This window comes from Myotis nattereri (genome assembly GCF_964212035.1).
Source record: "Myotis nattereri genome assembly, chromosome: 11".
Classification (NCBI taxonomy): domain Eukaryota; kingdom Metazoa; phylum Chordata; class Mammalia; order Chiroptera; family Vespertilionidae; genus Myotis; species Myotis nattereri.
Genome location: NC_138086.1, coordinates 49,404,182 through 49,416,809, shown reverse-complemented (window position 1 = coordinate 49,416,809; position 12,628 = coordinate 49,404,182). Strand labels below are relative to the sequence as shown.

Sequence of the window (12,628 nt, the reverse complement as noted above, 5' to 3'; positions counted from 1 at the left end):
AGTGTGTTCCACACAATAGTTTCTCACAGCGTTACTCAATCAAGCTGAACACAGTTCGGGGAAGGCAATCTGTGCAGGAGGAAGACAATGAGATCAAGAGATACAGCTCTCTGCTGGGCTGGCTTCATCCAGTAACAAATCCCAGAATACTGAGATGAACAAACACAGAATGTCCTTCCATTATTCTCCAACTGGAACCAACTTAAGTAGGCTTATGCAACAGTTTACTGACTCTGCAGTTCAGAGATTCTGAGACGTTTGCAGGGGCTTTTTGTTATTGTGTAAACGGTACTTCAGTCCACTACACTGTGCTCTTAGGTATAGTATATGCCCGTCTTTTCTCTTTCTCCAAGTGGCATAAAAAGGCAGGGAAACGTGGGTTGCTATTACTTAATAAAGACCATGGCTTTTAGCTTTTACATTAGGAAGTTCTAGTACATACATTTTCTATTATATAACTGCTGTTAGACAAAATTTATGAATTCACACCCATAATGAGTTCTTAACTAATTTAAAAGGCAACGTGTAAAAGGCATGTTTCTAAGAATATGACATCCCCAAAGTGGATATTAAACAGTCCTTGAATGGGTGGAAATTAGTGCCAATTATTGAACAGGGTAAGAAGAACACAGAAGTCCATAAAAAAAGCAAACAAAAAACAGAGCTAGCAAGAGGAATGGGGCCTGCTAGCTCTGGAAAGAAATGTAAAATCTATGTCAATTCAACTGAGCTTAACTGAAGTATATATTTTTTTCTGTGTATTCACATTGGTGTACTCCATTGAGCATATTCACAAAAAGGGTCCTCAGTAAGGTACAAAGTGGAATATTCAGCAAATGCCTCTCAGTCCAAGCACAAAACTGCACGCTGCTTTTGCACTGCATAGAGTCGGATGAAATTTATCCTTCGAAAAGAGTATCTAGTTGTGTGAAGACAACATAAACGTGATTGTGCTTTAATTTTAAACTCTCTCTATAGTCGCAAGAAGTTAGAGCTGGTAACATGATCCAAAGGAGGAAAAAATAAGGACCATTTGCTACTAATTAAAAAGCAGGGGATTAGAAAAAGATGGCTGTGGGAAATAGGGAACAGTTGTTCTCCCAACATGGACCTCTCACCCTGCTGGGTTTGTGGTTTTTAAAATGACAAAAGTGAAAGCTGGAAATATGACAAGGAAATGACTACCAAAACATAAACAGAATATTCCATATGGTTTTTTAAATAATGGTTTCTAAATTGGAGCTAGAACACTAAATTTGTGAAGCAAGAAGCTAGTATTTCCACATTACGGTTCCTCCTAAACATATAGAATAAACACACGCATTAGGTCTGATGTAGCTCCATGAAGGAGTAACAAGGTTCCAGTCTGATTCTAATTGCAATCAATTGCAATGAATCAACAGATGAGGTAGGCGGTGAAAGTGATATAACTTCAACAAACTCAGATTGCTAAAGTTAAATAAATATCACCGTGGTGACTTTACGCTACCTAGCTTCATCAAGCAGAGCTGCAGAGCAGCAGGTTAGCAGGTTTCTGGCAAGAAATAATTGGTGCTGAGCAACAGACTGTGTACACGAGCAAGAAACATTGCGTAAAACCCACATTACTGGCTTACCCACACCATCTGTGCATTTTGGATGGGAACAGGGGCCGCGCTCATACACCTCACATATTTTGGCCTCACAGGCTGGAATGAATGAACATTATGTTTCCCTGTGCTAGTTAACCCCAATGGAAGCCAGAAAAATACCAGAATTATGACCTTTCAATTATATATTTTTTTCCAGCAAAACTGAAATTAGGACAACGATGTAGTGGTAACAAAATCATACAAATTTGAAGTTACAGAAAAGATATTAACAAACTCCAATAAGCTTGCCTCAAGTTAATTCATCTTGCCAATGTTTTGAGCAGTCAACAACAACCCATGCTAATCTGATTGTCAAATGTAAAAGTCAAGAATTTATAGGTTAAAAGTGGCCAAATTTATCATTTCCAAAGACAGACTTTGCAAGCAAGAGCAAAGATCTTGGGAGTGGTTTTGGCAGGCTGACACTTCACCTATAAGGACCGCTAGACAAGTCCTCCCTAACAAGCATGAAAGCTCCATTAATCAATGGCCCAAATCTTCACGACGCAGCAGGTCCCCCTCCCTGCTTTTTCCGCTATAGCCCATCAAAGCAGCAGTAGGAAGGCTGGCATTTGGCGGCAAAATCCCATGTCACTGTTCAAAGAGTTAAGGAGCCAGGACTCCTGGGAGGAAAAGGTCTGACACTGCCTCTAACCAACCTACTGCACTGACTAAGAACTGAAGTTGAAGAGAAGCTTAGCAACTTGGTCTAGATCAGACACTTCGTGAGCAGAGGAATCCAGCAAAAATATACATCATCGGGCCTAGTAATTCAAATGAAAATAAAGTTGGGAGAAAGGCACTTTACAAAATCTTCTTCCCAAAAGGTATCATGCATCGGGTGATAAACACATCAAAAAATTAAACTTACCATTTAATTACCATAAGAAGGATAATAATCCAACTTCACCTTCCAGTAAATCAGCAATTTGAAAGGGTATTATATTAAGAAAAACAAAGAACCTCACACTCGTCTGACAAAATTATATTCTCATAAACTATTATAATGGGAGAAATTAAAATCTTCAAACAGAGTCTCAGCATCATAGATATAAAGGAAAAAGCAAGATTTTTAGACAAATACATGTTCAAACCAGTAGCCCACACCTTTTCTGGGGGCGGGGGTAGAGGGGAATATGACTAACTGATATAATGACATTGACAGTCAGGTTGATCAAGAGAAAAGTTTGGGCCTTGTGACTTCCAATGGGAGGTGAAAAATAACCTCCAAATCACCTTACCCTTCTTCTTGCTGAAAAGTCCCCTGGGTGAGAGCGCAGATATTTGGACAAATTGTGATCAGATATGATGCTCTAATATCAACTAATTAAGGAATTTTAAGCCTAAATGAACCAAGGCAGGAAAGTACCAACATGTCTCCTAAAGAGCATCTTTAATAGATTACTCCGTTGTAGCAGTGCCTTATAAAATAGTTCTTCTATTAAGCAAAACTTCCCTTGAGTGAATATATTGCTTCCTCACACCAACCTCACTGTCATTTAAAATATGGGATACACTCATTATAGACTAATTGGAAAATCAGAACATCGGAAAGAATGATTTAACTTACCTATCTATCATCCCAAAGGCAACTACGCTTAGTGTTTTCATGCATTACACCATCTTTTTCTGCAGTTTTCACATAGCAGCAATTATACTGTATATGTAACTGTGTACCTTATATTTTTAATTAAAATTATGAAACCAAGAGTCTACATTTTATTGAAAAAAAAACTCACTTATGAAAGTGAAAAATATTCCATTGAGTGGATTGCGATCTTTTTGCACATATAACTTCTTGTGGATTTAAAAGATTATTTTCTTAGAACAGAATCCTAAAAATGGAATTACTGTCAAAGTATATTAACATCTTTATGGTTCTTCATACTTACTGCCAAAATGCTTTCCAAAAAGGGTCGTACCATTTTAAATTGCCTTCAATATCAATACCCATTATACTTGTATTTGGACTATGATATATTATGAGAATAATCAGTTTCATAATCATCTTTATAGCTCCTAAACTTTAATTTCATAAACTTATATACCATGTTATACTAAAAAATTCTTAAAATCAAAACCCTAGCATCCAGTAGATGAATGTTTGCTATTAATACTATTCTTGAAAATCACTCCCCTCAATCTCTTTACCTATATGCAACCCCAATTCTTTTCCACACAGAACTCAGTTTTAACTGAGAGAATCTTACTCCCCTTTTAAAGGAGTGGCAACCAAAGTCTACATCATCTGGCACTCACAAAGCTCATGGATATTTTCATGCATTTGAATGACTATCTGAAATAAAAGCAACAAGGAAATTAGTCCCTCTAGGATCTGAAGGCCCTGTTAAAAGACATAAAAGAAGTATGAAAACACATTAGAGGAAAAATGAATGTTTCACTAATATGTACATTCCATACCTTTTTTTCTAAATCAACTTTTCCCTAAATTACTGAACTATGAATTCCACATGTAACTGAACTGTCCACAAATACACGAATAAAACATATCAAATACTATGTACTAGATTGAGAAGTGTGGTTGAAATGACAATAAACAAGTCCCCAAAACCCTTATTTAATTTTCCAGGGATTCTAATATTATGCACTTAATTTTAGCAAATATTTTGCTGTTGTTGCTACTACCTTAATTACCATTTTTCTAACTGCTGTTTATTAAATTTCCTAGTACATATTGGCTGTAAGATTGTTTTAGGTCTTCATTAAGAAATTATATTAAATATGCAATAAGCTACTTTGGTTAACAGAAGTTGGGGGGATATTAGTGTCACAGTTTATTCTTATAAGTAATTTTTGTGTCTTCTGTCAGTATAACCACAAGAGGATCTCAATACCACCAGCTGATAATAATCTTTATAAATCCTACTTTGCAGCTCTACCATCTGTTAGTTATTATTTTATACATGGCTCCATATGCATATGTGAATTAGTTGTCACTCAAGACAAATATACAAATGGAATTGTGGTTTTGTGGGGAGATTTTTATTGGCTTGTTTTTGTATTTTGCTATTTTAGGCCAGAGAACTAAATAAATAAACATATTTCTCAGTCTTGGAGACTAAAAATAAGTGCAAATTAAGAAATAATTTTAGTAGTGCAAGTAAAAGAAATTTAAGTTCAACAAGTACAATCTAAAAGTATGTGTTAAGATGTTTTGTAGAACTGTGCACCTCAGACCTATATAATTTTGTTAACCAGTGTCACACCAGTAAATTCAATTAAAAGGGAAAAAATAAAAAATAAGTAAAAGTTTATGTTAAAATAGTAGTCACCAATATTGGATATAATTATATTAAAAACCTGAAATTTACATATTCGTAGCTCTCTAAATAGACCTACAAAACCAAACATGAACAGGTCCACTAGTAAATTAGTAGCTAATATGGTTCTCGTATTCACAATATAAAACACACTTTAGATGAGAAAAGAATGACTAATGACTTGCTTACTTGTAATGTTTATTCCCTGAGGAGATGAGTCACAATGGCACAGACTGAAAGCGGACCTCCCGTGAATGTGTGGGTTTGTCCCCCTGGAGCCCCACGTCACAGGCGCCCAGACTAGCAGAGGCACCAAGTAGCTACAGTGCCATCACAGCTCACTCCCAACATTCACCCAGAAAGGCAATAAGAAAAAACAAACAAAAACAGAATGAGGTGGCTCGTCCTCCAATTGCAGAATTAGTCCCAAATTATAACTTTTTTCCTCCAAGTACTAGTACTAGAGTCTAATGACTAATTTTAGAAAGCCCAAACACGGGATTGCAGGAGCTTACACTGGCTACACACCCAAAATATGGTGAATTCTGTTCAAAATTACCAATGGCTCTTAAAATGCAGACTAAAGCACAATTTGAGAGAAACTATATGTGATGACTAATTTAGTTCAGTGTTTCCCTACGTTATCCTATTTTAGATGGTAATACTTTGGGATCATATATAGGGAACACTAAAGCAAAAACAGTAGTAACTAATTTAAGTCATCCTTGAGAAAAACTGCAAGGGGGAGTGAAGAAGAGGCAAACTGAGAAATAATTTTCTGGAATGAAAGCTGCACTTTTAGTTTCACAAAGTAAAAAGTCCCACTCAGTACCCACTGCAAATAAATATGCTGCTTTTCACAGTCTTTTGTGTAAAGGTATTAAAATATCTCATAATTCAACTCTGTAAAAATTAACGTATTTGATGCCTAAACTAGATCTCCTTTTTTCAAATTATATTCCACCTAGATGTTAGAATTTCCATGATGTCGGTGAGAGAGCTGTACTTGGAGAGGGAACACAGTTTTGAAGTATACCTGGGCTGCAAAGTGTAAGGGAAAATATCACAGACTACTTAACAAAATATTTTAACTTCCATTAAAAAAACTACAGTGTAGCGCAGACACATTATATTTCTTTAACCCTTTATTATCCGTCATCGAAAAGGAAGTTACATACCATGATTTGCTTCTGTGTTTTTCAAATGTTCTTAATGAAGAATTTTATTTCACAAAAATCTATCTTAGTAATATAAAAATTGATTGTATAAATAAAAAATTGTCATGATTCAAAATACATCATGCATGAAGCCTTTCTTCTCTCTCAGTAATGATATTTCTTCCTCCTTTGAAATATCAGTTATTTTATTCCACTTTATATTATAGTGACTTGTAGAGTTTTTTAATTATCCATGAATAGATAGAAAATGTCTGCTTCCATAAGTGGGAGTCACAGGGCCTTATATATCTCTATGTCCTCTCCACCGCATGTCTAACAATTCCCTGAAAATAGTAAGCAATCTCCATGTGTGTCTGAATTCTCCAAAAACCTTATTTTGTTAAACTAAAAGCCACCTTCAAAGGGTCCTTAGAAAAAAATGAGTTCTATTTTGACAACTAAGAGTGTTAGTTTTAAGCCTTACAGAATCCCTACTAATTTACCACATATGTTCTCATACTAAATAATATTTCAACATTTCTTGTATAGCCATTAAAAATTAAAACAATGAGAATCTTTCCTGCTAGGTACAAGAATCACTTCTTAATCAGATGTAGATCTTAAAAAAAAAAACTAACTGAAATCATTACACTTTTCCTTGCTGGTGTTGTAAGAGTGCCCAAAATAGTATAAATCAACAGATTTTTTAAATGGGAACGCCTAAGAAATATAATTATTGTTTACAGAGAGGAAAAAACAATTGTGTGTTTAAAAAAGAAGGTGGAAACAGAATTTAAGGAAGAGATCTGCTCATAAGACAGCACTTGCAGGGGGCCACTTGATTTGTTCATTTATCCACCCAGAAATCATTGGCAGGGACTGTGTCACACCACAGGCGGGACGGTTCCTTTGTGGCTGAGGCTCTGAGCTAAGGAAGGTGTACTCTCCACCTTCCAGACAGCACGAGCGGTAGCAGGACCTTGTAGTCATCTGTGGCCGAGGGAGCAGGGAAAAGAGCTCACAAAGGAGGTGCCGTTTGAACAGGGTTTTAGGGTTAAGCTTTATTCTGCAGATTTCAATACACCTGGGGGGTCCGAAGTAACACAACTTGCTAGGTTTGGGTACCAAACTGCTTGTCTAACAACAGTTTGGCGAACAGATGAGGACCTAGTCGGAGTATGAGGAACCAGATTTGGAAGATATTTGAGAGAGAGCATCAACGGGACTTGATGATAGATTTGAGGAGTCAAAGTGGTCATTTTAGGCCTTGAACTTGGCAGACAGATGATGACATTAAATAAAATATAGATTGCCAGTTAACATGTATTTATTGTGCACCTTCTATGTACAGACACTGTTTGAGGCACACGAGGTCTGTTTTCATTGTATTCAGGGGAGGCGGACAGTAAACAAATGAATAATCTGAGACAGTGATCAACAGACTGGAGAAAAGAGGCTTATGTGAGAGTGACGGGCGAAGGGCACGTTAGCTGAGACAGTCATGAAAAGTGACACCTGACCGAAGACCTGGATAAGGAGGCAGCCTAGCGAAGCTGTGATAAAGAAGGGAGAGCAAATGCAGAGGCTGGGGTGGGAAAGAGCTTAGGTCAAGGGACAGAAAGGCAGCTGGGGATGGGGTGGGGCTTGCAGGGTGCAGAGGAAAATGAGACTGCAGCGCACACGGAACTCCGTGCAGCCACAGTCAGCAGCTCAGCCAGCAGGAAGGATGTGATCTGATTTATGTTTCTGCCTGCTGTGTGGAGAATGGACTTAAGGGGGAAGAATGGAGGCAGAGAGTCCTGGAGAAAGTGGAGGCTTAGACTTGGTTCTAACAGTACCATGTTGAGAAGGGGTCAGATGTCAGATTCTGGGCATAGAGGGCGAGGTGACAGGCTTCCTGATGGACTGGCTGTGGAGTGTGAGGGAAAGACAGCGTTTGGATTCTAACCCACTGTGGGGAGGATGGTGATATTCAACAGAGTTAGTGGGAAGTTAAGCAGACAGAAGCTCAGGGTGGCAGGGCCAAGAATCAACCGTTCTTCTCTGGTCAAGTAAAGGCTAAATGATCTAGAAACTTGTAAGGGAAATGGCAAGTAGGCAGTTGGATATAGTGTAGAGTTCAGGAGATAGGTCTAGGTGCAGATAGACTTTGGCAGTCACCAGCCTCTAACTAAAAATATTTTTATTTAATTTATTTTTCATTGTTAATCCTCATCCAAGGATATTTTCCCATTGATTTATAGAGAGAGTGGAAGGGAAGGGGAGAGATAGAGAGAAAAACACATCGATGTGAGAGAGACACATCCATTGGTTGTCTCCAGCATGTGCCTCGACAGGGGCTGGGGATCTAGCCTGCAACCAAGGTATGTGCCCTTGACCGGAATGGAATCTGCAAACCTTCAGTCCATGGCTGGTGCTCTAACCACTGAGAAAAACAGGCCAGGGCTACATAGATATTACACCATGAGACTGGATAAGATTTACCTTGGCTGATCAAGGGAGACTGTGGGATGGGGCGACGGTGGGGAACATGCAGCAATGTTTTTGTTTTGGGGTCTTTAAAGAAGAGGAATGAATTCCATTTTAGACACTGAAGGTTGAGGTAAATGATTATTTGGCTCTTCTGTGGCAAATCACACACAGACTCTAAAGGACTTTATTATTAGCCTCTTGTACTGGATTTACCCCTGTGGTCTCATTTGCAGTCTCCCCATTACTTTCTGCTACATAAGCAAGCTCTCTGATAGCAAACACTACCCTCTGAATGTCCCGCCGCCACTCAAATAGAAGGCATTTCGGAAATATCTCTTACAGCATGAGTATACAAACCCACTCTTTAAGGACTGATTGTATAATAGACTAGAAAACAGCACAATAATGAGCATGGGAGGATCATAATCTCAAAAGTATCTTCCTTTAAGAGTTATTAACCTTGGAATTCTCTCCATCAATGAATCAACTTTGAAAGATAACCAAGTACTTCAGACATTTCCAGTGAATCCCATAACTAAGCAATTAAACTCAGTAATTATGGATGATTTCTAAACCATTCTGGTGGTTCTTTCCCAAAGTTCAAATACACCAACCTTTATTTCCCATCAAAGATGCTACTTATGATCAGCAGTCACAAAATGTTTGGATACATGAAAGAGATCAAGCTACTTCAATGTATAGATGGAACCTATTTCTTTGTCCTTGTATCTGTGTTTTTTCACCACGGTATACTCCTTATACCAGTGATGGCGAACCTATGACACGTGTGTCAGAGGTGACATGAGAACTCATTTTTTTGGTTGATTTTTCTTTGTTAAATGGCATTTAAATATACAAAATAAATATCAAAAATATAAATCTCTGTTTTACTATGGTTGCGAATATCAAAAAATTACTATATATGACACAACACCAGAGTTAAGTTAGGGTTTTTCAAAATGCTGACACGCCGAGCTCAAAAGGTTCGTCATCACTGCCCTATATGGTGCCTTGAAGACAGTCAGTGCTTAATAAATATTTGTTGTACACATGAATGAAAAACTAATGGTTTTATGGGAAAGACAACACTTTTCTTCCTCTGCATAAATTTCCTCCCTACATCTCTCTTTAAATAAGTTCTTCTTGATTATAAAACATTCATTCATTATGGAAAATCTGAATATAAAAAAATAAAAATATCTCTTCTTAAAACACATATTACTGGCTACTTAAAATTTATGATTGTATTCATTCATGTATTCGTTAAACAAATCTTGACTGTCTACTCTGTGCTAGGCTTTGGGGATATGGAGATAAAGCAAGCAGGCCAGGCCCCTGACCCCACTCCATTATATATAGCAATACCCTTATGCGCTACAGTAGAATGTAAGTAGAGGTATGTCACCATGTAGAAAGTTTCAAAACTCATGGATATACCTTCCGCCCTAAAAATTAACATTCCCCCTAAGTCTTAAACATTATTTCGGTGATTAAATAAAATTAGTACATTTCTACATAGTACACCAAAGTGTCCTGATGACATTTTCAAGAACTCGCAAGGAGCAAATAGCTTTTTCATGTGGAAAAGAACAAATACCATAGTCTTTCTACAGAACAACGTCAAGGACTGCATTTTGATGCTGGAAATGGTAATGTAATACAGTTCCCAATAAGTTATTTTCAAACCTTCCCCTATAGGTTCACACATTATCTATTTATTAGAAAATAACCACTCAGTTAAAAATAGTTCAAATGTTTTAACCTGAGTGCTCTATTTCTCTTTTCAGCAAGAAGTTTCTATTTCCAACACAAGGAAAGCTTAGCGCTTGGGAAGTCACGCTTTATTGTCATCTCTGAATTAGAGCAGATGACTTGTTTCTTGGTACCTAGACACCAGTCTGCATAGCAAGAGTAGAAGTGATTGTTCATCCTCAGAGAAATATATAGTCACCGTGACTCGTTTCACCCCGAAGGGACTCATAGGGAGTTTCACTTACCGGTTGGTTGCCTTCTACTTCTGAAGTTTTACCTCTTGCTGCCATTCTCTGCTCATTTTCTGTCTCTCCTAAGAAGCAAAAGAAAAACAAAATAGAAAACTTTATCATCTCATTGAGGCCAAATTGTCTCCTATTTCTTTGAAATATCTTTTGATATTATAAGGAATCAACTACTATTTCCTTTGTTAAAAGTAAATAAGTGAATTTTTAAGAATAGTAATTTTATTGAGGTCTCAGATATCAAATGCACACACACACACACATACATAAATACGCATACATACAATGTAAACCAGAAATATATCCTGTTATATAAAGGTTTACACTGGACAAATGAAGTGAATTCACATTTTGTAAATCAAGTCATATTTTAAACTAGTAAAATTTATAATTTAAAGATAAGACAAATTATTTTCAAATTAAAAGTCTTTATAATATGAATAACTGTCCTCCAAATTAGTTTTTTATAAAGTTTATGTTTTATAAGGTTTTGTATATCTGTGGATTTGCCTCTATGTAGATACATATATTTGCATGTAATAATTAACCAAATGTTGAACAATCTTTACAGCAGGAAAGAATAACGAACAAATTCATAAACTGGCCTTCAGTTATACTTTGACTCCTAAGGCTGTGCCTGGGTGAGTTATGCTACTAAATGAAGTTGGTGACTAGGCTGGCTCCAAGGACACAAGACAAACACAAACATAGGTAAGTATGAATATAATCTAATTTGTTAATGGCCTATTTTTATTTATTATCACTAATGATCCGTGATTAACACAGGGCAAGTAAAGAAACAATTAGCCTATTTATTTCAAGCATAATGAGGGGTTAACTTAGTCATTTGTAAACTGCTTGTCCCATAAAATAAAGCCAGCTCAGGAATGTCCACAACAGGTTAATTACAAAATTCATAGAAGATGACTTGGCTGATACTAAAGGTTAGGAATTTGTTAATAGAAGGAAGGACACAGGTCTTGATTGGAGATAAAGTATGAAAGTAAGAAAGGCTGAGGTTAACTTTTCCCTATGAAATACAAAAGTTTAGTTTACCAAGGAAGAAAGAACCTTGTATAAATTTTAAAGGATTAAATAAAATTCTGTTAAATTCTAAAATCATGAAGCAATAATTAAATTGGCAGTTTATTTACTTAAGACAGTTATTTTACTTAGGATAAAGGAACTCCCTAAAGTGTTTAAAATCCAAGCACATTAGTACATACTCCAGCCTAAAAGCTTTGTTCTCAGCTATATGTAACATAAATAGCTGGCCAGGACAGAGCACATAATAGGTGTTTAATAAACACTAGCTGAATTAGTGAACTTCTCTTTATGGTTTCTAGTCTATAAAACTGTGACAAAGTAATACTAAATGGTATGTAATAAAAACTGTATTTCAGCATGCAGTTAGTCTCTTTCTTCTAAAACATATTTGTGAAACCTAAAAGGCAAATTTATGAAACACCATTATAATGTATTATTACCAGTGATCCATAATTGTGGCATAACTTATTAGATTTTAAAAACAGTTAATGATTTTTTTAAAAAAAATCATATTAAAACAAAAGCACTAGGAACTTTTGGGTTACATCTATAAGATAATATAGTTAACCATTTGCAGCAATATGGATGGACCTTGAGAACATTATTCTAAGTGAAATCAATCAGAAAAAGCTAAGATCTATATGATTTCACTCATATGTTGGATACAAAACTGAAACTCGAGAACACAGACAGCAGTGCGGTAACTGCCAAAGGGAAGTAGGTGGGGGAGAAGGGGGCTTTAACATGAGGTGACAGGAGAAGATCTGACTTTGGGTTATGGGCACACGGTACAATATACAGATCTTGTAACATAGAAACCCACACCTGAAACCTACATGTTCATGTTGACCAGTGTCACCCCAATCAATTTAATGAATATTTATATGAAAATGATAATAGATAATTTTAATTGAAAATTAAATCAACCTACTTTTGGGACCTAGGATATCACTAAACTATTTTGATTTTTAAGTGTTTAAACCATGTATTTGCTTATAAAGAAGAGTCTTATTTTCAGAAACCTGCTTCTCTCTGGAAGTTAG

General features: G+C 36.4%; 1 protein-coding gene across 4 annotated transcripts in view; it reads right to left on the bottom strand.

Moving 5' to 3' along the window:
- Positions 1–12,628, bottom strand: part of UMAD1 (UBAP1-MVB12-associated (UMA) domain containing 1) — a 183,506-nt gene that overhangs the window by 47,279 nt on the left and 123,599 nt on the right. For all 4 annotated transcript variants that reach the window (XM_081101768.1, XM_081101767.1, XM_081101769.1 and 1 more), the window contains one exon: positions 10,539–10,606. In XM_081101768.1, coding sequence (XP_080957894.1) covers positions 10,539–10,606 — 68 coding nt within the window. The remainder of the gene's footprint in view (positions 1–10,538; positions 10,607–12,628) is intronic.